The 27,278-nt window shown below is 42.4% G+C and overlaps 1 protein-coding gene across 1 annotated transcript in view; it reads right to left on the bottom strand.

Moving 5' to 3' along the window:
• Positions 1-6,934: 6,934 nt before the first annotated feature.
• LOC143996806 (serpin B5-like) overlaps positions 6,935-27,278 on the bottom strand; it is an 87,057-nt gene continuing 66,713 nt past the window's right edge. The window contains exons 6-7 of the mRNA XM_077492082.1: positions 14,940-15,107; positions 6,935-7,768 (exon numbers count right to left, since the gene is read on the bottom strand). Coding sequence (XP_077348208.1) covers positions 7,355-7,768; positions 14,940-15,107 — 582 coding nt within the window. The 3' untranslated portion in view covers positions 6,935-7,354. The remainder of the gene's footprint in view (positions 7,769-14,939; positions 15,108-27,278) is intronic.

The raw sequence follows: 27,278 nt of genomic DNA, 5'->3' as shown, positions 1-27,278 counted from the left end.
TTAATACTTAGATTGTTGTCCTGCGTGCTGGTAACGCTCTGTGCAGGGTGAAGCTGAGAGTGCAATTGTCACATTCTGATGGTGGTGCATTTTGAGACTGCTGCCATCACATATTTGCTAACAGTGTTTGCATCTAATGCTTCCATTGTGTACTATTTGCAAAGCTGTAAGGCCGCGTACACACGCGCGGACTGTTCGCCCAACTTTGTTCGTCCAACAGTTTCAGCAAACAGTCCGCTCAAAATTAGCATGGACGGACATGCCCACACACGACGAACGAACAGTTTGCTGAAACCGTGCGCGATGACGTGAACAGCACGTACGACGGGACGAAAAATACGACGTCCTATACACTGCATTATAGCTTTCGGCGTGAAAATCCTTTCTGAGCATGCGCGCAACTTTGTTTGACGAACAAGCCTACACACGGGCGGACTGTTCGCTCAAACAAGGTTTCAGCGGACAGTTTTTCTGAATTTCCGAAAAACCTTGTCCGTCCAACTGTCCGCTGAAACTGTCCGCTGAAAGCCCACACACGAGCGGACTGTCCGCCCAAACACTGTTCAGCGGACAAAGTTGGGCGAACAGTCCGCGCGTGTGTACGCGGCCTAAGAGTCTATGTGGATTGTTTAAGACATTTTGAATTGTTACTGTTTTCTTATCCTATATATTCCATTGACAGTTTTTGATTATAACTCTTTGACAATGGCCTGTGGCTATCTGGGTCACTGGTCATTCTATGTATTTGTTTTAAAAACTTTAGTATACATTTGAATTTTAATTAATTTAAGCAGTCTTGGCTTACAGTGAAGACCGAAATGACTTCAAACATACACTCATTTGTAACAAGCCTGCAATGTTTGCCCTTAAACAATCCCTCCTCTGAGCTTGCTTTGTGCCAAATTTGAACATAGGTAAAAAAAAACAGGAGAAAATGGTTACAATTTAATTTAGGTACACTGTTAGATATATATAGAGAACAGCTAGTAGTGGTTAGTTAAATTCAGCAGAACTTGTTCTGTGATGTTGAATATGCTTTCCTACTTTTCCACACACCTTCTTAATTTCTGATGCGTTTTAAGAACATTCTCCAACATTTACAGCAACATGGTTAACTCAGTAAGCCAGTCACCATGGAATGAATCAAGGCAGAATAACCATTATTAGCTATAACACGAACTGATTAAATTAGAACCTTCACAGATGTACATCTGTTTCTTATGATATATTTGCAGTAGCTGGAATGTAGCTTCTGCATTTGTGTAGCACCCCCTGACTCATGGTGGCATGATGATAACCCCCAGAGACAGTTTGTGCCAACATTTCACCTCAGGGTGGGGCAATAGTAGGATGTGAACAGATGGACGCCAGTCATTTTAGATGCAAACAAAAAGGAGTTTACTGACCCTCACTAAAAACTCCTGGGAGAGAGGGATAGGAAGTTCAGAACACCTGTCCTGCAGACAGTAGCACAAAAAGAAGTGAAACCAGTACAGAAAAGAACCTTTATGCTCATTTCAGCAATCTGTGTCTTCTTATTAGCAGCTGTCTCCATTAGCAACCACATTTTTCCCAGTAGCAGCAGCAGTAGTCTCGATGATTCCATTTTGATGCTTTCCCAGGCTCTCCTCAAGTTCCTCACCCAGGACCTCATGTGGTAGTGTGACCTCTGAAACTTCATCTCAGACATCATAGGTTTCTCACCTGTCCTCAGCCACACTCCCAGACCACAGAGCCTCAATCACCAGGACTCACTTGGACAGGCAGACGTCCTCTGCTCCAAGCACATGTATGGGCATCAGGCTTTATTCATTAATTGCTCAGCTGCTCCTCACACACCCACCCCAGGCCAGACCCTTGGGCCTTCACAAATATTTATACTTTCCTCTAGCATGCATCAATTGCTATTAACCTCCTACTGGTTTGGAAGAGGAAGTATGGATATTCATAAGCCAGTTTTACTGTAACTTCTCATACTAATCTAATTCACAGCAAGATATTGCTATACATCTCTTGAAATAATAAATTACCCAATATGTGAATAATAAGGTTAACCATGTGAAACTGCCCCTTTAAAAGTACAAATTGATGTGAAAAGAAAAAAATAACAGGTGGCACCACACTATTATTTACAGAATTACACAAAAGTGAGTACACATATTTTTGTAAATATTTTATTATATCTTTTCGTGTGACAACACTGAAGAAATGACACTTTGCTACAATATAAAGTAGTGAGCGTACAGCTTGTAAACGGTGTAAATTTGCTGTCCCCTCAAAATGACTGCTACAGACAGAGGCCTGATGGGACTTGTAGTTTTGCAACAGCTGGAGGGCTGCCAGTTTGAGACCTCTGCTTTAAAGCCTAACTCCAGGAACACTTTACATAGTTTATTTAGACCAAGCAGGCCCAAAAAATTTCCTTTACAAAGTAATGCGGTGTACAGTGTACAACGCTGTGTTCTGCCAGTAGTATGGGACTTCCCTTCAAAATGAGTGCTGCTGAGCCATTCATAGAAAGCCTTATATTTGTATGATTGGGTACAAGGATTCCTTTGATTGGTTCAGTTAGAGACTATGATGTCATCTGCCTGTCAATCTATCACAGCCAATCAGGGGAATCTGCATTCTTTGATAAAAAATAAGGACTTCCTGTGAATGACTGGGTAGCACAACGACATGATTTTCTTGCAGGAACAGGACATAAATTCCCTGTACTAACACCAGAATGCAGCCCTGTATACTGTATGTAGCTGATGCTACATATATTTTTTTTTAGTCTGATAGTCACTGCATTAATCAGTAAAGGAAATAGTTTGTTTGGGCCAGTTTTAGTTGTAATCTACCTGGAGTTCATTTTTAATTGAGAACATATGCAGGTTAATGGTCACCCCTGTGATCTGCTATAAATAAACCAGAATAAGTAAAATATAGTAAAATGAATGCTGGCCCCTAAGTGCAAATAAAACTAAAGAACCTGCAAACATGCATAGTTCATCCGTTCTGTATTTTGTGCATAGAGTTTGGTTTATGTTATATAACAACACCATTTTGTTGGGTGAGCCATGGTTAGTCATTATAGAACATATCTTCCCTAAATTTGTAATTATAGATGTTATAGTGGATTTAAGATGAATGAGTATTAGACAATAGAATTAGTCATCTTTATTTTATATACAGATCATGCACAGCAAGCTGATGCAAGACTTAACCACTGTACTTTTTAAAGTTAAACTTTTACAGAGTACATTGAAAACCTGGACCTCCCTGCAGACTACAGTGTAATTAAAGCCCAACTCTGTGAAATCTGACAATTCTCCCTTTCATTGGAGTTGTGCCTGTACTGCAAGGGTTAACTGCTTGGTTATTTTAGAGGAGAATAAAAGCAATTATACTCCATTCCCCTGGCAGATGGCACCCCCCTACGCCCCAGCAGTGTAGTGTTTTTCAACATCTTCATATCCAATGCAGGGCTTTGGACCTTGATGACATTAGGACCTAGAGCCCCATACACACTATCAGATGTTCTGCTGAGTTCTCTGTTCACATTTATCAAAACCATATAATATGAGGTCAAACGTTAGGAGTTTCAATTTGTATGCAATCAGGCAGTCCCTTGCACTACATGGTTTTGGTAAATCTGAAGACAAAAATCAGCAGAAAATCTGATAGTGTGTATGGGGCTTTAGACTGCAGACCACCAGAGCATAGGGGAGAAGGCACTTCATAGAGGATAGAGGATCCAGTACATAAATCTTCTTTTCTATTCCCCTATAAAAAGTGATTGTAAACCTTTTTTTTTTTTAAATAACAAACATGGTATAATTACCTGCTCTGTGTCCCAATCCTTCTCTTCTCGGGTCCCCCGCCACCGTCCCTGGCTCCCCCCACACCGAATGTACACCATAGCAAGCCACTTGCTATGGGGGCACTGGTGCAGGCTTGCTCCCAAGCTGATTCTGTGTGTCCACAGACACACAGAGCAGGCTCAGCTTGGCTCTGTCCATGGCTCCCTCCACACTGGCTTAGATTGACAGCAGCGGCCAATGGTCCAATGGATCCCGCTTTTGTGTCTGAGCCAATGAGGAGGGAGAGGGAGGTGCACATTCCTGGTTCAAGATTGGGCTAAAGTAAGTACCAGGAGGGGCAGGGGGTGAGAGCTGCACTAAGAAGTTTTTTTACATTAATGCAGAGAATACATTGAGGTTAGAATCTTCTAGTTTACCAGAGTTGAGCATTAAGCAATGTAACCAAGTCTTGTACTCACCACAACCTGTGACAGGGCAATGAAAGATCAGCAGCACAATGGTGAGGTCATCCCTTTGCTCTATTATCCTTTAAACATGTTCAATATGTTAGATTGACTGTAGTGCACAGCAAAAGAGCACTGTAGCTTTGCCCATAAACTAAGTGTTGCAAAATTTTTGATAATAAAAATATTTTTTTCTAAAATTGTATTATACCCTTGATTTCTCTATCCAGCTGTTTAATTTTTTCTCTTAATTATTATTATAGCTCCTTGTTTACAAAGCTGTAAAATACATGGTCACATTGTTTTGAAAAAATACATTATCTAAGAGATGCACTTTTCTACAAGAGTAAAGCCTAGTACACATGTTGGGCAGACATTTATGCCATGTGCACTGCAGCCTGTCCAACAGGGGCATGACTGAAAAAGGTCTGCCGATCGGCTCCCGTTCAGTCCTCTCCAATGGCTGAGTGGGCTGACCGGAGTGTTCTGGCAGGGGACCATCCTCCTGTCAGAAAACAATTGCAGGGAAGATCGGTGTACTAACATCGCATAGTTAGTACATCGGCTCCTCTTGAGCTGTCAGGTTTTTTTTTTTCATACAGCCCTGCTGGGTTGAATGAAAAAAAAAAAAAAAAAACTAGTAGCGTGTACCAAGCTTTAGGTTTCCCCAAAAATTTAAAAAATACCATAAAGAACATTCCCATATGTTTAATTTTTTCTGAATAGTGGTAAAAAGGCAGTTTATGCTCTTCTTTCACTGAAATACTGCATTATGGCCATAGATCACCTAACAGTTCTGAGGCAGAAGGTCAAAAAGACAGAATTGGTCAAGGTCCCAACGATGCAAATCGCAATAACAAACGGCTACCTGGTGTTTAACTAAGCTTAAGCCGTGTAGGAAGTTAATTTAGCTTATAGCATATACTGTATATAACAATGCTGTAGTTTAAAAAAAATAAAAATGTATTGTTTGAAAATAACATGGTATATTATGAACGCTCATGCCATGAAAACCTAAGAATAGGGGTATTTTACTAAAATCACATTTACAAGGTAAATACAACACAATAATTTTAATCAAGGTCAAAGTGCGATGTTTGTTGTACAGTAGAATTTCTACTTACAGGCATCAATATCTCTCTTCAAAACAGATGTTCGTATTTGTCCCCCTTTAATAATTTGCTTTCACACTGCTGATTGTTGGAACCTCTGCAATCTCTGTATCTGGGATCTACCCTTCTATCCCTGCTATCTTTAGACTTTTGTAACTTCAATTGTATCTATAGACCAGAAGCAGGCGGTATTAAGCAAGTGTTTATTATTGTTGCCTATAACTTTTGGGTTTACCTATATACAGCTAACTACTAGGACAGAACCATGTCTGCCTCCTTGTTATTATCTTACATGTACTATAACTAAGTCTATATGCATGTGTGGTGGTAGCTTTGTTGCATGTTAGTAAGCAAACAGGTTTATAAAGTTTATATGTAAATCTTTTTATTTTAGTTAACCCTGTCCCCTTCTGGTAGGAATTATATTATTAGTTTTTACTCAGGGGGTCATAAACCAGCATAGGCTAGAGCCAGGTTAGGCATCCTACGGCCACTTGGTATACGTCCATTTGCATGACAAATTAGAAGCTACTAGGAAATAAGATGCAGAGTGGATATATGGACTGTGAGTTCTAGTACCACGCTACAGTTTCTCCCTGTGAGAAGCTGCATTCCAGGCTAGTTGGACAATGGCTGGGGGATCTCCTCTTTATCACAAATCTTGTTTTCAGGTCTCTGACACCAAAACAGAAGCTACATCATGATCACTGTGCCGCATTCCGTCTGAAAAAAAGCCCTGACTATTTATATTGGGATATACAGTATATGCACAATTCCACCAAGACTCTTGTTGGGCTTATAATACCTGTTAGTACCCTGAATGTATGTACAATCATTCATATTTTATTATATAAATCTTGTTTTTTTCCATACTGGTGTACATCTTAATGTTATACGCTGAGTGCAGTAGTTCCTCTTCTGTCAATTACTGTTTACAGAGGCCCTGTCTGGGGTGGAGGCACTGCCAACTTTATTATTATCCTATATTTTTTTCTACTTATTGAAGGTTCCATTCTCTTGTTTACCGATGGCTGTAGTCCTACTTAGGAGAGGCCAAAAGAGGGTTACACATGCTTACTTAAAACAGTGTTGTCAGAGATATTTACTAAAGTTTCTGCTGTATTTGAGTATTTAATTGGAAACTGCATTCATTTAAGTGTGTTGAATTGGCTCCTTCAAAATTTCTGCCGAACACATCAAAATGCATAGCAAAGCAAGTCACCCCAAGGTTGGCAACCACAGACAAAAGGTGACCATCCTCTGATTAAGCTGATCAATCAGATTAGGTGGTGATTCAGATAAGAAAATGGCTTCAAGCATTGATCAAACTTGAAGGAATTAGTGATAGCCACTATGGATTAATTCTAACAAGTTTTCATTGTTTTACCATAAAGCTGGTGTCTTTATGCTCTTCTCCACTTTATTCAGTAGCCATAAAAATGCAAAGGCATCCCAGCATGCATATTTATAGTAGGATCTCTCAGAAGGTACATTTCTCTTCCGTTCCATTGTACTCATTCATTTTAAACAGCATTTATCATATTTAACTATCTATAAAAATGCACACAAACGATTATATATGCCAATTTATTTAAAAATACCAAGTTAAATTACAAAATTATTTATCATATAAACACAAACCTAGGCGTGTCAATTTCTTTGGGTTTAATGTTTGTAGAAGAATTAGTTCTGCACTAATTTACAATTTTAATATTGTATACAAAATGGCTTTTTGTGGCTTTAGTAAAACCACAGTTTAGTAATTGGAAGGTAATACATTAAAGCAGAACACCACACAAAATGGATTGCTATGTCCCCACCCCTTTCATCCTAGGAAACCGCACTGCATCCTCAGCTGAAAAGCCAAGTATGGCCTACCAGAGTTTGAAAGACACAGTGGATTATCAAACTATGCCCCACTCCATCTATAATGAGAAAATACATTTGGTAGATGTCTGCTTTAAAAAAAAAAACATTGGGTAGAATGAATTTAAGGGGATGTGAAATCTGAGCTAGGGCCACAATACCTGCCACAAAGAAGGATACTTTGAGTTTTGTTGTGTTTTACGATAAAAATGAAAGGACTGTTGGCGATGCATTCTGTTTTGGGCATCAGGTATCTCTCTTTTGTCACATCTGGGGTTTCAGAGCCCTGCTCATCTATTTCGATTGTTGCTTTAAATATTGCCTGAGATACTGATAATCCTTTACTGTCTGACATGCCAGAAAAATCAGCCGCCTCATCGTTGAAAGCATTCTTAATCCCCAGGCTATTCAGTGTGTCGTTCAGGTTATAACAACTTTCAATCTTGAATTTAGGCAAAGACAACTTTACTTTGCTGTTGGCCATCATGCTGGGATTGGTCCAAGTGTTATAGTTCTCACATGTGAGCTCCTTTACCAGCTAGAACAGCAATTAAAGAAATATGTTACAGTATTAAATCATATAAAACATTTTTAAAATATATTATTTCTCCAAATCTAGTCTTCAAGATTGGCAACATAGATGTTCCCTTAAAATCATGCTATGAAAGTTTAGACAATTCCTGTTATGTGATGACAACTGTCCTGCTCATGCATTGTCACTATGGGGTTGATTTACTAAAACTGAAGAGTGCAAATTCTGGTGCAGCTGTGCAGAAAAATCAATCAGCTTCCAGATTTTTTGTTAAAGCTTAATTGAAAAAGCTAGTAATAGAAACGGATTTGTTTCTATGCAGATTTTGCACTCTCCAGTTTTAGTAAATCAACCCAAATGTCACATGTGCCCTGGTGAACAGTGCCAACAGGCATGGTAAACTGTTGTGAGGAAGCTAGTCAAGGGCAATGATGTGGAGCCAATGCTGGAGCACGTGCATACAATAGGAGATGTATGTGTGCTAGAGAGCTGCAGTACATGGGTGTGATGGAGGGCAAATATGGGTGTGATGGAATATTAAATATAATAACAACATATGCAGATTCTAAGTTCTAATAAGTGGTTGTCAAATACTACATTTGTTTGCAACAACTTACAACTGAATAATTTGAAAGCATGCTAGAATAGCCTTCGAATGCACATGACATTCAATGTGCCATTGCACATGTCATATCACTATACCAAGCAGGCTCAGAAGCCAGTGACTGTTTCCACAAGGCACACACTGTAGCTACCATTTGCATATAACATAAAAGACCCATAAACCCTATTTAATCCAGGGCTGTATGACCGTATATATGCATTAACACAGATACTTGATTATACATGCATAAAGCCGTGTACAGCCATTGACTATTGTTGCAGATGAGCAGCACCATTGGGCTCCCTGGTAGGTAAATTCACCATATATAACACCATATGGCCAGATACAGCCATGTGCAAGAGCCCTTATAAATTAATGTGAATATGTGAAACATACATATACAGTAACTCACAAAAGTGTGTATGCACCTCACATTTTTGTAAATATTTTATTATATCTTTTCATGTGAGAACACTGAAGAAATGACACGTTGCTATAATGTAAAGTAGTGAGTGTACAACTTGTATAACAATGTAAATTTGCTGTCCCCTCAAAATAACGCATCACACAGCCATTAACCACTTCAGCCCCGGACTATTTTGCTGGTCAAAGACCAGACCACTTTTTGCGATTCGGCACTGCGTCGCTTTAACTGACAATTGCGTGGTCGTGCGACGTGGCTCCCAAACAAAATTTACGTACTTTTTTTCCCACAAATAGAGCTTTCTTTTGGTGGTATTTTATCACCCCTGCAGTTTTTATTTTTTGCGCTATAAACAAAAATAGAGTGACAATTTTGAAAAAAAAATATATAACATTTTTTTTTCCCCTCAGTTTAGGCCTAAACGTATTCTTCTACATATTTTTGGTAAAAAAAAAAAAAAAAAAAAAAAACAAAAAAAAACCCGCAATAAGCGATTATTGGTTGGTTATAACGTTTACAAAATAGGGAATAGTTTTATGGCATTTTTATTAATAATTTTTTTTTTACTAGTAATGGCGGCGATCAGCGATTTTTATTGTGACTGCAACATTATGGAGGACACATCGGACATTTTTGACACATTTTTGGGACCATTGTCATTTATACAGCAATCACTGCTATATAAATGCATTCCTGTGTAAATGACACTGGCAGTGAAGGGATTAACCAGTGGGTGGCAGTGTAGGGGTTGAGTGTTCCTAGGGGTGTGTTACTAACTGTGGGGGGATGGGCTTTCATTTAGTGAACACTGATCTCTGCTCCATTTCTCCATTCAGCCGCCCCGTGAGACGATCACGGGTATGCCTGCAGCGATGGAGTCCACGGGACCCACGACCGGACTCACGGGGTCCGAACGGCACGTGAGCTCGCCACCGGCGGCGCGCTCGCGATGGCAGGGCGGCAAATTTAAAGGGACGTACAGGTACGCCCATTTGCCTGCCCGTGCCAATCTGCCGACATATATCGGCGTGCACCGGTCGGGAACCGGTTAATGTCTAAACCACTTGGCAACAAAAGTGAGTACACCCCTAAATGAAAATGTCCAAATTGGCCCAATTAGCCATTTTCCCTCCCCGGTGTTATGTCACTAATTAGTGTTACAAGGTCTCAGGTGTGAATGGGAAGCAGGTGTGTTAAATTTGGTGTTATCGCTCTCACTCTCTCATACTGATCACTGAAAGTTCTAAATGGCACCTCATGGCAAAGAACTCTCTGAGGATCTGAAAAAAAGAATGGTTGCTCTACATAAAGATGACCTAGGCTATAAGATGTTTGCCAAGACCCTGAAACTGTGCTGCAGGACGGTGGCCAAGACCATACAGCGGTTTAACAGGACAGGTTCCATTGAAAAGATAGAATAAAGTATTTACAAAAATGTGAGGGGTGTACTCACTTTTGTGAGACTGTACATATACATACACACACACATATCTATATCAGCCTCTAGGTAGGTAGGTGCTAGAGTAGTTTTTTTTGTAGCTTAGATAAATTTAGGCAGGCCTGTTTGTTTTGGTCTGGGATGGGAGTGGCTCAGGTTAGTGACTCACAGACAGCATCACTAAGACCTCCCTCTTCTTTCTGAAGCTTTCTGGAAAGAGAGGAGTAGAGGCGAGGTAGAGCTGCCTGGGATGTTCTAAGGAGCCCTGACCAATCCCCAACCTGCATTTGCCAGGGGCAGACCTCCTTAACCACTTCAATGCCGGGCCTTAGTCATATGACATCCACAGAAGGGATCTCCCATCCTTGGCTTCTTGCCAGTCCTGCTGCGTGGCAATTGGGGATGAGGCATGTTCCTTGGACACAACCAATCCCAGATCAGTGTAAAGAGCCAATAAAAAAAAAAAAATGTCTCTTTACCACCGGATGCGTCTAATCACAGGCGGCTACATGCACTGTCCATGTGCATGGCACTCATGCGGGCCCCTACGGAGCGCGCAGAGCACTGATCGGGGACGAGGCTTGTCACCATGACACAGCTCCACCCCATTCGTGGTAAAGAGCCAATGAAATTGCAGCTTTTTTTCTCATTTGCTGTATTTGTGTATATCTCACATTTTTGAGCTGCAGCTATTCACATATTATTTTTCATTTATTTTATGTATTTCTTTTTTATTAGGTAGTGAGGTATTTCTTTTTCTTTGTCTATAATGAAATTGGCTCTACCTGTCATCAGCCAAAGTACCTGTCACCAGCCATTAAAATACCTGTCACCAGTCATCAAAGTACCTGTGTACTTGCCGCTGCCCATCTGAGTACCTGTCACAGCCCATCTGAGTACCCAAGTACCAGGGCCTTCAAAAATGTAATCGTTCATTAGGAAATTAGAGATGTAATTTATGCTCCTGAATCCCCTGATGGCGCTCCCTACATGTTGGACCTTTCTGTGTTGCCAAGCTATGCAAAAGTCACACACATGTGGTATCGCCATACTCGGGAGGAGTAGCAGAATGTAATTTGGGTTGCAATTGGAAGTATGCATATGCTGTGTGTGAGAAATAACTTATGACAATTTTGTGAAAAAAAAAATCTTAATTTTCCCAAGAATTTTGGGAAAAAATTACAACTTCAAAAAACTCACCATGCCTCTTACTAAATATAATGGACTGTCTACTTTTCAAAAAGGGGTCAATTGGGGGTATTTGTACTGTCCTGACATTTCAGAGCCTCAAGAAATGAGATGGGCCATCAGTACATTAGATGTGATCAATTTTCAATGATTTGCACCACAGCTTGTAGACTCTAGAACTTTCACACAGACCAAATAATACACACTGATTTGGGTTATTTTTACAAAAGATATGTAGCAGTATAACTTTTGGTCCAAATTTTTGAACAAAAATTACTTATTTGCTAAATTATATCATAGAAACTAAACAAAAGTGGGGTTTTTTTTTCACAATATTCGCTCTTTTTTCACTTATATTGCAAAAAATAAAAAACCCAGTGGTGATCAAATGCCACCAAAAGAACAAATGATAAAAATTTTGTTTGCGTGCAGTGTTGTATGACTGAGTAATTGGCATTCAAAGTGTGAGAGCACTCAAAGCTGAAAATTGGTCTGGGCAGGAAGGGTGTATAAATGTCCTGTACTGAAGTAGTTAAATACCCAGGGTCAGCCCAGCTGGGGGGGGGGGGGGGGGGGGTTGGAGTTGTTCAGAGCTTGGAGATGGAATGCTAGACCGTCTGGGCCTTTGAGGGTGCTACCCAGTCTGGATGGGGGTGACCTTGGGCCTGGGCCCAGGTGCAGACAGAGCCCTTTGGAGAAGTCGTGAAGGTGTACTGGACAGGAGGAGCAAAGAGGACAACAGGAAAGAGCATTGCTGGGTAATTCTCCAAAGAGAGGAACAACTGGTCGCAGCCAGGAGAGGGCTGGCAATTGACATGGACAGTCAGGAGGACTGGGGAGGCATGCCTGAGAGGACTGGGAACATGCAGTCTGGGATGGGTGCAGAGCCAGTGGTGTGGACTGTGGTATCATGGGCAGTGGAGAAGGGCAGCTGCAGCCAGGAGGGCTGGCAGGGCCTGAAGATGGGTGACTTGGCTTAGTAACTGAAATTAGGGCAGGGTGACAGGTGGGCCACAACACTTAGCAGCCCTTACAAAGGTACTGCTACATATATATTTTTACATATTCCCAACAAGTTTTTAGCTGCAGACACTGTAAAGAAGCGTATCCTCAAGTTGATAGAAACACTGAAGTAATTACAGTTATTCTGTATTCCCTCCCTAGCTTAGTTTACAATGCCCCCCTTCTTTCCAGTGCATCTGCTAAATGACTACATTAGAAATTAGAAGGATAGAAGGCTGCCAACTCACTGCTGAGAGGGCAAAATTAGCGGAGCTGCTGGTAGAAGAACTTGAAGGACTTTAGTGCTTCTGCTGTGAATCCCGAGCATGAATTACTCCACCATGCTTGCAGCTACAGAGGTCAGCAAGAGCTAATTTCAAAGCTCATTTACTGATTGTTATGCATATGAAAAATACTTAAAGTGATTGTAAACCCTTACAAACCACTTTGACCTACAGGTAAGCCTAGATTAAGGCTTACCTGTAAGTCCAAGAAATATCTCCTAAACCTATACGGTTTAGGAGATATTTGCCTGAAGACAGGCACCGCTGTCTACGGCGCATGCGCCGTAGACAGCGGCGCGCAGGCGCACTGAGCGCGGCATTTCCAAGAACGGAGCTGCCGCGCGTGACGGCTCCCGAGCGCATGCGCGGGAGTGACGTCATCACGCTCCGCCGAATGACAGCGGCGGAGCTGCGAGACCCCACCGAAAAGATGGATGCACCGAACTACAGGGGACAGCGGTAACATCGCTGGCTCCTGTGTCAGGTAAGTGACACATGATGGGCTACTATGCGATGCATAGTAGTCCATTATGCTTTGCCTTTGCAGGGAATGAAAGAGGAATGAAAGAAAGAAAGATGAAAGAGGAAGTAAACCCATCAGGGTTTACTTCCTCTTTAAAGTGTCACTAAACCCACGTCATAAAAAATTATCAATAATTGCTGCATTACAATGCTGTTCATAATCACTCAGCAACTAGAAAATTTGTTTTTGTATTCTGTGTCACCATAAAAAAAAAAAAAATATCGTGTGATATAGTTTCAACAAAAATTTATTAGAGCCGAATGCTCAAGCGCACATAAAACAACTTCACCGAGTCACAGGAAAAATGTACAAGTGCCTTTTAAAAACAAACAGAAATGCTAGCAAAAATAAACAAAAATAAAAAAACTCCTCAACATGAGTTTGTATTGCGATCGCATATGCGCAATGGGTGTGAGCGTGGCTACCCGACGATCGTTTTGTCAAAGGTCTGACATCATCAGGGGTACAAAGTCATGTTGAGGAGTTTTTTTTATTTTTGCTAGCATTTTTGTTTGTTTTTAAACGGCACTTGTACATTTTTCCTGTGACTCGGTGGAGCCATTTTATGTGCGCTTGAGCATTCGGCTCTAATAAATTTTTGTTGAAACCATATCACATGATTTGGCGCAGGTTTTTTTTTTATGGTGACACTTCGTTTGGAGGCCTGTTGAGAGCAGTCGTGCAAATCCAAAGGTTGCGAAACATCCGAAAGATCTGGATAATCTCCAGCATCTGGGTATCTGAACTAACCAGCTAAACACTATGGGGGTGGGGATATTACATGTAGATTAAGGAAGGCTTCACCTCCCTCTTATTCTAAGACACAGGCTAAAGGGCCATGACACAGCCTGTGACTGTCAGAAATCTACCCACACCATGTTATTTCCACAAAATAAAAAAGACTTGATTTCAAATATATATTTGTATGCCAATTTAAAACAGTTTATTTTTATTTTTACTCTGTTGCCCAAAGGCTATTTTTTTTTTTTTTATGTGACCAATAGCAGAGGAAAAGATGCTCCTCCTGCTTATGTTTCCCTGCAGCCAGGCTGGGAAAGATCTGGGTCATGTGACAGCTGCATTATCATTAGGAAAGGGTATCACTTTAAATGTCCATAGCATGACTGAGTGGAGCGATTCTGAGTGGAGGAATGTATGAATTATTTAATGTACATACCAGTGGCGGCCACTCATAAGGGGCATAGGGATACCACCCCTCTAATCCATGCGCCCCGCCCCCAATCTCCATGCAGGGTGCCCGATGCATGGATTTCATTGGTGTTTTTTTTAAGCACATGATTAGAGCCTGAGGCTCTAATTGGCTACAAAAATGGTGGGCTAGGGGTGCAGATCACTGCTCCCTGAGCCCACTCACTTGTGTGACATTAACAAATTAATATTTGCTAATGTATTCCTGCTTCCCCTCCTGGCCAATCAGGAAGTGGGTCCTGAGACCGATTGGCCGAGAGGAGACATGACCGACGAGTGAGGGGGGCAGGTTTGTTTGCTGCCCCACTCAGCCGCCACTGGTACATACTGTATGCAATATCTAGACTTATAGCAGGATATACAGTAGAGAAAAATACAAAATACATTTGTTATTTATGCCCACTTCAATTGTACAGTAAGCAGTCTGTTGGGCACATGTATGTAACCTCTGGGTAATCTGGTCAGATAACTAAATCAATCAAAATGAATAAGCCAGTGATATTACCTTCTCTAGTCCAGTATTTTCATCTTCAGTTGTTTTTGGCAGTAATATAAGCATAGTCATTTGCTTCCCTGCAAACGGAATTTCCAGGATTGTCAAATTTAACTCCTTCAAGGATCGAAAACCAAGTCGTGCTTCCTGCTGCATCATTTGTACAGGCTTAGTCTCAGTCTAAAAAAAGAGTTTGACCTATGTTAGAATATATATATAATTTTATATATACTGTGTCAGGGGTTAGCACAAAGGGGATCACCTTCCCTGGGAAAAAGGGTAGTCCAAACAGCAGGTTTTCTTAAAATCTGACTTGCAGCCAGCTTTATTTAAAGGCACTAAGACCCCTTTCACACTGAAGACCACCCTGCTCTAGCAGTAAAGCGCTGTGCGGGTGGGAGCAGGGTGCTTTTAACCCCAAATAAGGGGTTAACAATGTGTTAAAAGCTCCCAAAAAGTGCTGCTGCCAAAGCGCACTGCCCATTAATTTCAATGGCAGGGGCGGTTTAGGAGCGGTGTATACACTGCTCCCGCATCGCCCCAAAGACGCTTCTTGCAGGACTTTTTTTCCCGTCCCGCAAGCTCACCTGCCCAGTATGAAAAGGGTCTAACTGAACATTGCAGGTTCCTAAATCAGGTGAAGGGCTTCTCCCAGTCACCCACAAAACAAAGATAATGCAAACCTTTTCGCTTTACAAACTTCACATAAGCCGCTCTCTCAGGTTTTTGCTTCCTGAGTCCCAGGCCAAGAGCAACTCTTTGCTCCAGTCCTGCTTTATTTATACCACCTGTTGGTGGACACTAGGGATGAGCCGAACACCCCCCGGTTCGGTTCGCACCAGAACTTGCGAACGACCCCCGCGTTCGGTACGAACGTTAGAACCCCATTGAAGTCTATGGGACTCGAACGTTCGAATTGGAAAGTGCTAATTTTAACGGCTAATATGCAAGATAGTGTGCTAAAAAGGGTTTGGCGACCTGCCTCCTGCCTCAGGGGACATGGGTCACTGCAAAAAAAAGTTTTAAAAACTACCGTTTTGGCGGGAGCAGTGATTTTAATGACGATTAAAGTGAAAAAAAAAAAGTGAAATATTCCTTTAAATATGGTGCCTGGGGGGTGTCTATAGTATGCCTGTGAAGTGCCACGTGTTTCCCGTGTTTAGAACAGTCCCTGCACAAAATGACATTAAACGGAAATAACACCATTTAAAACTGCATTGCGGTTTTAATGTTATATCTGGTTCCTGCAATATGGTTGAAAATCATTCAGAAAAATGGCATGGGTAGCCCTCCCTGCCCATTACCAGCCTATTTGGGTCTTGTACACATATTAAGGGGAACCCCGTACCCATATTAAAAAAAGGAAATGCGTGTGGCCCCCAGGCCCTATATACTCAGAACAGCAGTATACAGGCGGTGCAAACAAGACAGGGACTGTGTAGGTTTGTTGTGTTAAGTTGAATCTGTTTGTCATTTTCAACCGGTACATTTTTAAAGTGTAGCTCCAGTCAAAAAAAATATCTTTAAGCTTTTTGGAAAACATAGGGAAGGGTTATCACCCCTGTATAATTTTGTTTTGTCGTCCATCTTTTTTCATCTCACTTGCTGCTGTCTCCTTGCGTTTGCAAGTAGGAGATGTTTGTAAGTTGGATGTTTGAAAGTAGGGGCCTGCCCTATATTATAGCGGTATGTACTGGGTACAGAGCACGCAGACTAGCTCTATTATTAACCACTTGTTAGCCCAATGTTTGCATAAAGTGAAAGATGAAGTTATGCTGAGTAAATAGATATCAAACATGTCACTCTTCAAAATTGCACATGCCCGTGGAATGGCGCCAAACGTCGCTACTTAAAAAATCCCCATAGGCGACGCTTTAAATATTTTTTTACTGGTTACATGTTTTGAGTTGCAGAGGAGGTCTAGGACTAGAATTATTGCTCTCGCTCTAACATTCTCGGCGATACCTCACATGTGTGGCACATGCGAGCACATGGGGACATGGGCGCTTTAATTTTTATTTTATTTTTTTATTGTTCATTTTACTTTATTTTAGTTTGACATTTTTTTTTCCCAAAAATATATTTTTGATCACTTTTATTCCTATTACAAGAAATGTAAACATCCCTTGTAATAGGAATATGGGATGACAGGTCCTCTTTACAGTGAAATCTGGGGGGTCAATATGACCCCACATCTCACCTCTAGGCTGGGAAGCCTGAAATAAAAAATTAAAAAAAAGATTCTGGCTTTGATCGTACTGGCGAGTTGGTAGAAGCACCAGAGGGCAGTGAGGGGTGGGGGGCGTCTATGGCTGGGTACTTCAGGGTATCACCGAGTATGGCTGGGTATCTCTGAGTATGGCTGGGTATGGCAATTTATGGCAGGGTATTACAGAGTATTGGCGGGGTATTGGCGGGGTACTACAGAGTAATAGCAGGGTACTGCAGAGTATTGGGGGTACTGCAGAGTAATGGCGGGTACTGCAGAGTATTGGGGGGTACTGCAGAGTAATGGCGGGGTACTGCAGAGTAATGGCAGGGTACTGCAGAGTATTGGGGGGTACTGCAGAGTAATGGGGGGTACTGCAGAGTATTGGGGGGTACTGCAGAGTAATGGGGGTTACTGCAGAGTAATGGGGGGTACTGCAGAGTAATGGCGGGGTACTGCAGAGTAATGGCAGGGTACTGCAGAGTATTGGGGGGTACTGCAGAGTAATGGGGGTTACTGCAGAGTAATGGGGGGTACTGAAGAGTAATGGCAGGGTACTGCAGAGTAATGGCAGGGTACTGCACTGCAGAGTAATGGCAGGGTACTGCACTGCAGAGTAATGGCGGGGTACTGCACTGCAGAGTAATGGCGGGGTACTGCACTGCAGAGTAATGGCGGGGTACTGCAGAGTAATGGCGGGGTACTGCAGAGTAATGGCAGGGTACTGCACTGCAGAGTAATGGCGGGGTACTGCACTGCAGAGTAATGGCGGGGTACTGCAGAGTAATGGCGGGGTACTGCACTGTAGAGTAATGGCGGGGTACTGCAGAGTAATGGCGGGGTACTGCAGAGTAATGGCAGGGTACTGCACTGCAGAGTAATGGCGGGGTACTGCAGAGTAATGACGGGGTACTGCAGAGTAATGGCGGGGTACTGCAGAGTAATGGCAGGGTACTGCAGAGTATGCACTGGTATTGCAGAGTATTGGCAGGGAATTGAGGGGTTAAATTCGGTGAGGAGCGATGTGGGCACTGCAGATGCAGCCCACATCGCTGCTGACACCGATCTCTTTCCCCTCCGCTGTACCGATCGGTACAGAAAGGGGAGGGAGGAACAGGCGTCATAACATGACGCCGGTTTATTTCCAAGTGATCACTCCGTCATTTGACGGAGCAATCACGTGGTAAACGGCCGCTATGAGCGGATCTCGAGTGCGCACACCTCGGGGCACGCGAGAGCAGAATTCTGGGAGGCCGTTAATTAACGGCCTCTCTGAGTTAAACAACCGCCCTGAAGCCGTTAATCGGCAATGGGCAGTTGTTAAGTGGTTAAAGCTAGATCACTAGCTATATAGGTGAGGTGAATATAGTAGTGTATACTGCAGTCAGGGCACAGACAACAACCACTACACAGCAGCAAGATAGGAAATCAGCCAAAAACGATTGGTGTGTACTGTGTTGAAGGTACACAGAACACCCACTGCTTCAGATGCAAAGTAACACACTACAGGAGGCCGCCTTAAAGGCGGCCTTATATAGTGTGGGGCGTGCACTACACAGTCTGAGCTATGATTGGCCACAGGCAGGATGCCTGTGGCCAATCATGGCTCTCCTCGCTGCCGGCGCTGCGATTGGCCAAGCATGCGGGGTCACAGTGCATGCTTGGCCAATCATCGGACAGCAATGCACTGCGCCAACGCAGTGCATTGTGGTCCGCGCGCGCGTCACTCGAATTTTGACGCGAACGGCCAAAACGTTCGGAATTCGCCGAACGCACGAACGACCAATGTTCGAGTCGAACGTACGTTCGACTCGAACACGAAGCTCATCCCTAGTGGACACAAGTGGACTGCAAATCTGGTCTGGAACCAACCCTGCCAAGGTGGCTGGTAAAACCCGGACTGGATTCCACCTTAGTTCTCAGCAACTAAACGCATGCAAGGTGAAACATAATGTCCGTTTCATAATGTCACAACTGTTAATTCTGCTTTTTCCTGTAAAATATGACTGATATTCTGCCAAAAAAGCATATTAGGTACCAAAATACAAAGTACTGACATAAAATTCTTCATTAGCAAGTTAATTAAAGCCAAAGTGAAATAATTACTTTAGATATGATGTACCTAATAAACAACATTCACATATTTTATATACAGTACTGTATATTAGAATATCCAATCCATATGCCACTATCCTAAAGTATGAATCTATTTCCATATAGTCTCTGGGATGGGTTGCAAAAATAAAGCATGTTTTCGAATGGTTGCCTTATATAAAAAAACTATATCTTCAATCCAGTTTGAGTGATTAAATTCTTGACTGTCAGCCAATTTAGAATCCTTCCAGGTCTCATTGGTCACTGTCCACAAAGCCACCTCTACTTTTTTGACACAGTTTTTGAGACACAGGTACTACAGAGTTATGATTACTTTTTTTTAAACATGTTTTTGGAGTCATATAGACTGGGTAGTATTAAGCATTAAATATAGACACACCAGTCACTTTATTAGGGACACCTTGCTAGTACCAGGTTGGACTCCCTATTGCCTTCAGAACTGCCTTAATTCTTTGTGCTATAGATTCAACAAGGTGTTGGAAACATTCCTCAGAGATTTTGGTCCATATTGACATGATAGAATCACGCAGTTGCTGCAGATGTGTTGGCTACACATCCATGATGTGAATCTCCCATTCCACCACATCTCAAAGGTGCTTTATTGGATTGAGATCTGGTGACTGTGGAGTCCCTCGGTGTACAGTGAACTCATTGTCATGCTTAACCACTTTCAGACCGGACCATTTTGCTGGTAAATGACCAGAGGTCTTTTTACAATTTGGCACTGCGCTGCTTTAACTGGTAATTGCGCGGTCATGCAATGTTGTACCCAAACGAAATTTGCGTCCTTTTTTTCCCACAAATAGAGCTTTCTTTTAAAGGTATTTGACTGACTCTGCGATTTTTATTTTTTGCGATATAAATGTAAAAAGACCGCAAATTTTGAAAAAAATTATATTTTCTACTTTTTGTTATTAGAAAAATCCAATAAACTCAATTTTAGTCATACATTTAGGCCAAAATGTATTCAGCCACATGTCTTTGGTAAAAAAAAAAGTCAATAACTGCATATTTATTGGTTTGCGCAAAAGTTGTCACATCTACAAACTAAGGTACATTTTCTGGAATTTACGCAGCTTTTAGTTTCATTTCTTGAGGTGCTAAAATGGCAGGGCAGTACAAAACCCCCCCAAATGACCCCATTTTGGAAAGTAGACACCCTAAGGAAATTGATAAGAGGCATGTTGAGCCCATTGAATATTTTATTTTTTTGCCGCAAGCGATTGAATAATGACAAAAAAATTTTTTTATTTTTTTTTTTTACACAAAGTTGTCACTAAATGATATATTGCTCACACATGCCATGGTTATATGTGGAATTGTACCCCAAAATACATTCTGCTGCTTCTCCTGAGTACGGGGATTCCACATGTGGTCGACTTTTTGGAAGCCTAGCCGCGTACAGGGCCCCGAAAGCCAAGCACCGCCTTCAGGATTTCTAAGGGCATACATATGTCATTTTACTCCTCACTACCTATCACAGTTTTGAATGCCATAAAATGCCAAGATGGCACAAAACCCCCACAAATGACCCCATTTTAGAAAGTAGACACCCCAAGCTATTTGCTGAGAGGCATGTTGAGTCCATGGAATATTTTATATTTTGCCACAAGTTGCGGGAAAATTACAAACTTTACAAATTTTTCACAAAGTTGTCACTAAATGATATATTGCTCACACATGCTATGGGCATATGTGAAATTACACCCCAAAATAAATTCTGCTGCTTCTCCTGAGTACAGGGATACCACATGTGTGGGATTTTTTGGGAGCCTAGCTGCGTACGGGGCCCCGAAAGCCAAGAACCGCCTTCAGGCTTTCTAAGGGCGTACATTTTTGAGTTTACTCCTCACTACTTGTTACAGTTTTGAAGGCCATAAAATGCCAAGATGGCACAAAACCCCCACAAATGACCCCATTTTAGAAAGTAGACACCCCAAGCTATTTTCTGAGAGGCATGTTGAGTCCATGGAATATTTTATATTTTGCCGAAAGTTGCGGGAAAATTACAAACTTTTTTTTTTTTTTTTTTTTTCACAAAGTTGTCACTAAATGATATATTGCTCATGCATGCCATGGGCATATGTGAAATGACACCCCAAAATAAATTCTGCTGCTTCTCCTGAGTACGGGGATACCACATGTGTGGGATTTTTTGGGAGCCTAGCTGCGTACGGGGCCCTGAAAGCCAAGAACCGCCTTCAGGATTTCTAAGGGTGTAAATTTTTGATTTCACACCTATCACAGTTTTGAAGGCCATAAAATGCCAAAATAGCACAAAACCCGCCAAAATGACCCCAATTTGGAAAGTAGACACCCCAAGCTATTTGTCGAGAGGCATGGTGAGTATTTTGAAGCTCTCATTTGTTTTTGAAAATGAAGAAAAAAATAAATAATGTATATTTTTTTTCTTTTTTTCAATTTTCAAAACTTTGTGACAAAAATGAAGGTCTGCAAAATACTCACCATACCTCTCGGCAAATAGCTTGGGGTGTCTCCTTTCCAAAATGGGGTCACTTGGGGGGATTTTGTGCTATCTGGGAATTCCATGGCCTCCGAAACTGTGATAGGCAGTGAGGAATGAAATCAAAAATTTACACCCTTAGAAATCCTGAAGGTGGTGCTTGGATTTTGGGGTACCGTACGCGGTTAGGCTCCCAAAAGGTCTCACACTTGTGGTATCCCTGTACTCAGGAGAAGCAACAGAATGTATTTTGGGGTGTAATTTTACATATAACCATGGCATGTTTGAGCAATATATCATTTAATGACAACTTTGTGCAAAAAAAAAAAAAAAAAAATAATAATAATGTCTTTTTTCCACAACTTTTGTCAAAATATAAAATATTCCATGGACTCGACATGCCTCTCAGCAAATAGCTTGGGGTATCTACTTTCTAAAATGGGGTCATTTGGGGAGGTTTTGAACTGTCCTGGCATTTTATGCACAACATTTAGAAGCTTATGTCACACATCACCCACTCTTCTAACCACTTGAAGAAAAAGCCCTTTCTGACACTTTTTGTTTACATGAAAAAATATTTTTTTTTGCAAGAAAATTACTTTGAACCCCCAAACATGAAGTGTTTTTTTAAAGCAAAAGCCCTACCAATTAAAATGGTGGGTGTTTCATTTTTTTTTCACACGGTATTTGCGCAGCGATTTTTCAAACGCAATTTTTTGGGGGGAAAACACACTTTTTTTTATTTTAATGCACTAAAAATCACTATATTGCCCAAATGTTTGATGAAATAAAAAATATGATCTTAGGCCGAGTACATGGATACCAAACACGACATGCTTTAAAATTGCGCAGAAACGTGCAGCGGCGACAAACTACGTACATTTTTAAAAGCCTTTAAATGCCTTTACAGGTGACCACTTTAGATTTACGGAGGAGGTCTACTGCTAAAGTTAGTACCCTCGATCTGACCTTCGTGGTGATACCTCACATGCATGGTGCAATTGCTGTTTACATATGACACCAGACCAATGCTTGCGTTCGACGTTGCGCCTTAGCAGGGGGGGACAGGGGTGTTTTTTTTTTATTATTATTTATTTTGCTTTTTTATTTTATTTTTAAACTGTTCCTTTCATTTATATATATATTTTTATGATTTTTATTGTTATCTCAGGGAATGTAAATATCCCCTATGATTGCAATAGGTAGTGACAGGTACTCTTTTTTTGAAAAAATTAGGGTCTATCAGACCCTAGATCTCTCCTCTGTCCTCAAAGCATCTGACCACACCAAGATCGGTGTGATAAAATGCTTTCCCAATTTCCCAATGGCGCTGTTTACATCCCGCAAAATCTAAGTCATGAAATGCTCGTAGCTTCCGGTGTCTTAGGCCATAGAGATAATTGGAGCCATTCTGGTCTCTGATCAGCTCTATGGTCAGCTGGCGGAACCACCGGCTGCATTCTCAGGTTCCCTGTTGGGACAGGAGAGCCTGAGAAAACCATTGAAGATGGTGGGGGGGGGGGACATTCCCTCCCACTGCTTGTAAAAGTAGTCTAGAGGCTAATTAGCCGCTAGGATTGCTTTTACATAAAAGCCGACCGCTGGCTGAAAAGAATGATACCAAGATGATACCTAAACCTGCAGGCATCATTCTGGTATAAGCACTCAAAGTCCAGCAACATACCAGAATGTTGCTGGAACTGGTTGGGCATATATTGTAATTTTTTTTTCATGCAGCCTGTGGGCTGAACGAAAAAAAAATATTGATCGGTGGGTATGCCCACCATTAGATGCCTCCCTTCATCCACCCACTTCTAATGGTGGGCATACATGCACCATTTATATATGCCGAAGCATGGGGGCATCCTCCCGCAAAAGGTAGGAGCAGATCGCTCCTCCACCCCGTATGCCCCCATGCTTCGGCATATATGCTCTTTTTTAACTGTGGTGGTGAAATCACCCCCGACAGTGCTGGAGTCGCGGCTTTATGTATCGTGGGAGCAAACGCTGTTGCTGTCAAGATAAATAAATCCACGCTGCAACTGAATGGCGTACCTGCTAAGCAAATGATGGTTAACAATAAAACAAAGTAACATTACAGTATAACAGTAAGACGTACCATACCTGCAAAGCAAATACAAAAAAAATAGCAAAAAATAACACATTTAACACAATCTGTGCCTAAAATATATATATGCCGAAGCATGGGGGCATCCTCCCCCAAAAGGTAGGAGCAGATCGCTCCTCCACCCCGTATGCCCCCATGCTTCGGCATATATGCTCTTTTTTAACTGTGGTGGTGAAATCACCTCCGACAGCGATGGAGTCGCGGCTTTACGTATCGTGGGAGCAAACGCTGTTGCTGTCAAGATAAATAAATCCACGCTACAGCTGAATGGCGTACCTGAAAACAAAAAATGGTTAACAATAAAACATTGCAGAATAGAATACAGTACAAAGGAGCAGAACAATAGAGAGAGAATAGAGAGAGAGAGAACAATAAAACGACAACTATTTTTGTTTTTTTTATTTTATATATATTTTTTTTTTTTAACACTTTTTTATGTAACTTTAACACTTCTGTTGTAACGGTTCCAGCGGTTTGGGTCTCTCAAAATGCGATGGCATCTTGGGAGACCCTGTGAACGTGTGCCTAGCCTGTGCAATGCTGTACCCTACTCTAAAACTCAACTAGTTCATGGTAGCGTTCAAAACATTCACCAATGCAAAGACCAGGATTGTCAGGACAGCGGGGACAACAATAACGGGAGTCACGCCTATATCCGCGCTTTCTGAAGACACGACATTTTCTTTGGGGGGCTCGTTGGGTAGGGGTACTCGGGATGACATAAGGATAATGCCTCTCATGCAGCCGGCTTACTGCATCTGGTTGGGGAACGTGAGGTGGAGCACCGCCTGGATACAGAAGGGCTCTGACTATATCCTCCTGGAATTTAAGGAAGGATCCAGTCCGTCCTGAAGCTTTGTGTAGTATATAAGCATTCAGTATAGCCAATTGGAATAAATAAACAGACACTTTTTTGTACCAGCGTCTGGCCTTACGGGCAACTAGATACGGCACCAACAACTGGTCATTGAGGTCCACCCCTCCCATATTAAGGTTATATTTGTGGACACAGAGGGTTTTCTCCACAATACCAGTCGCCGTAGGAATTTGGACCGTCGTGTCTGCATGAAGGGAGGTAAGAACGAAAACATTCTTATTATCCCTCCACTTCATAGCGAGCAAATTATTACTGCGCAAGCAGGCTCTCTCCCCCAGCCTAAGACAGGACTCTACAAGCCGCTGGGGAAAGCCCCGGCGATTAGGTCGCACGGTGCCACATGCTCCAATCTGCTGATCAAACAAGTGACTAAACAGTGGCACGCTTGTGTAATAATTGTCCACGTACAAGTGGTACCCCTTTCCGAATAAGGGTGACACCATGTCCCACACTATCTTGCCAGCGCTTCCTATGTAGTCAGGGCAGTTCTCCGGCTCTACGTGACTATCTTTACCCTCATAAACCATGAAACTACGTGTATAGCCTGTGGCCCTGTCACAGAGCTTATACATCTTGACCCCGTATCTGGAACGCTTGTTGGGGACGTATTGTTTGAATAACAAGCGACCAGAATACTTAATCAGGGACTCATCAACGCAGACAACTTGATGGGGAGTAAACAAGTTTGCAAAACGTTGGTTAAAGTGGTTTATGAGGGGCCGAATTTTGTAGAGCCGATCGTATTCAGGGTCTCCACGAGGACGACAGAGTTCATTGTCGCTGAAGTGCATGAACCGCAAAATCAGCTCGTATCGTGCCCTGGACATGGAAGCAGAGAACACGCGCATATGGTGAATTGGGTCAGTGGACCAATATGACCGCCACTCACTCTTTTTGGTTATGCCCATGTTGAGGGAGAGGCCCAGAAAGATTTTAAATTCGGAAACCGTAACTGGTTTCCATTGTCTGGCAAGGGCGGACTGGGGAATAGTGGCGATGTGTTGACCAGCGTACAAATTGGTTTGGTCCACAATAGATCTATAGAGATCTTCGGTGAAAAACAGTGAGTAAAAGTCAAGTGTCGTAAAATCAACTGTTTCCACGTTAATGCCAGGTTGGCCAGTGAATGGGGGAAGTACGGGTTCTGCAGAAGTGGTGGGCACCCAATTAGGATTGGCGAATTCTGCAGGAAGGGCACTATGGGTACGACGGGCCTGTCTTTGTCTTCTTCTTGGTGGCAGCGGGATACTACTTGTGCTTGCCACCTCGCCAGCTTGAACTGCACTTATGGGACTCGCCACGTCACCACGTGTTACTGCAGTGCTGGATGTACGTCCAGAGTGTACTAGGCCGCTGGTGCTTGCCAGTTCACCAGAAGGATGAGCGGCTCTAGTACGTCTCTGCTCCATACGAGTGACCTGCGGTTCCTGCACCTGAACAACAGAATACATTCGGGATCGGGCACACCTGTCCTTAACAGGGACCTCATCTCCGTCGTCAGAGCTATCTGTCATGGAGCCGCTGTCCTCTACAGGATCGTATTCTGAGCCTGAATCTGACAGATGAGTGACGTCCTCTTCACTATCTGTCATGCTCAGAAACGTGTAGGCCTCTTCACTAGTGTACCTTCGCTTTGCCATTTTGGGCTCTAAATTTAGGGGTACACTAGTGAGACTCACAGGTAAAAAAACACCTAGCCTGTCAGCGACTGTTTCAAAACGCTACAAAAAAAACTGTTAGCGATCGCAGGGATCAAGCCTGACTCTGCGAACGCTGCAGTTATGTGTGTTGTGTTTTGTAAGTGACAGTGATCGATCGATACTGCACTTGGGTGGGCTGGGCTGGGCTTGGCGGAGGACAGGTGCTAGCAGGTATCTGGGCTGATCCCGCTAACAATGCGTTTTGGGAAACCTAAAATGCTGGCAACGCTAATATAGATCTGATCAGATACTATATTACTAAGGGAGGTGTATGCTTTGTGCGTGGGTGTTAGCGGTACTGGCACTAACCTGACGCTGGGGCGACGCAGACCTTATCTGACCCTCAAACTTATATCACCCGCCGGGTGATCAGGGGGTTAAACCTTTATTAGGTAATAAATGGCGGGTGCCCTGAAACAAAACAAAAATAACTAACCAACCAGCGTCACCTGTAACAGTTATATGGTGATCACTGGTGAAAGGGTTAACTAGGGGGCAATCAGGGGGCTTTATGCGGTAGTATATGGGGGTCCCTGACGCTATAAAAAGCTGCGGCGAACCTAAATACTTACCTGCCTAACTAGCGTCACCTGTGACACTAATACAGCGATCAGAAAAACAATCGCTTATTAGTGACACTGGCGACGGGGGGTGATCACGGGGTTAAACCTTTATTGGGGGGTTTAGGGGGGTACCCTAGAGCTAAAGGGGGCTAACCCTAACTGCCCTAACAGTTATTACAGTCACAAATGACACCAATGCAAAAAAAAATAAAAAAAAAAAAAAAATGCTATTGGTGTCACTGTGACTGGGGGTGCAGGGGTGATTGGGGGGGTGATCGGGGGGTGAAGGGGGGTG

The sequence above is a fragment of the Lithobates pipiens genome, unplaced genomic scaffold (assembly GCF_037356315.1).
Source record: "Lithobates pipiens isolate NorthernLeopardFrog02 unplaced genomic scaffold, aLitPip1_a1.2 Scaffold_19, whole genome shotgun sequence".
Taxonomy (NCBI): domain Eukaryota; kingdom Metazoa; phylum Chordata; class Amphibia; order Anura; family Ranidae; genus Lithobates; species Lithobates pipiens.
This window is presented reverse-complemented; position numbering and strand designations above follow the sequence as displayed.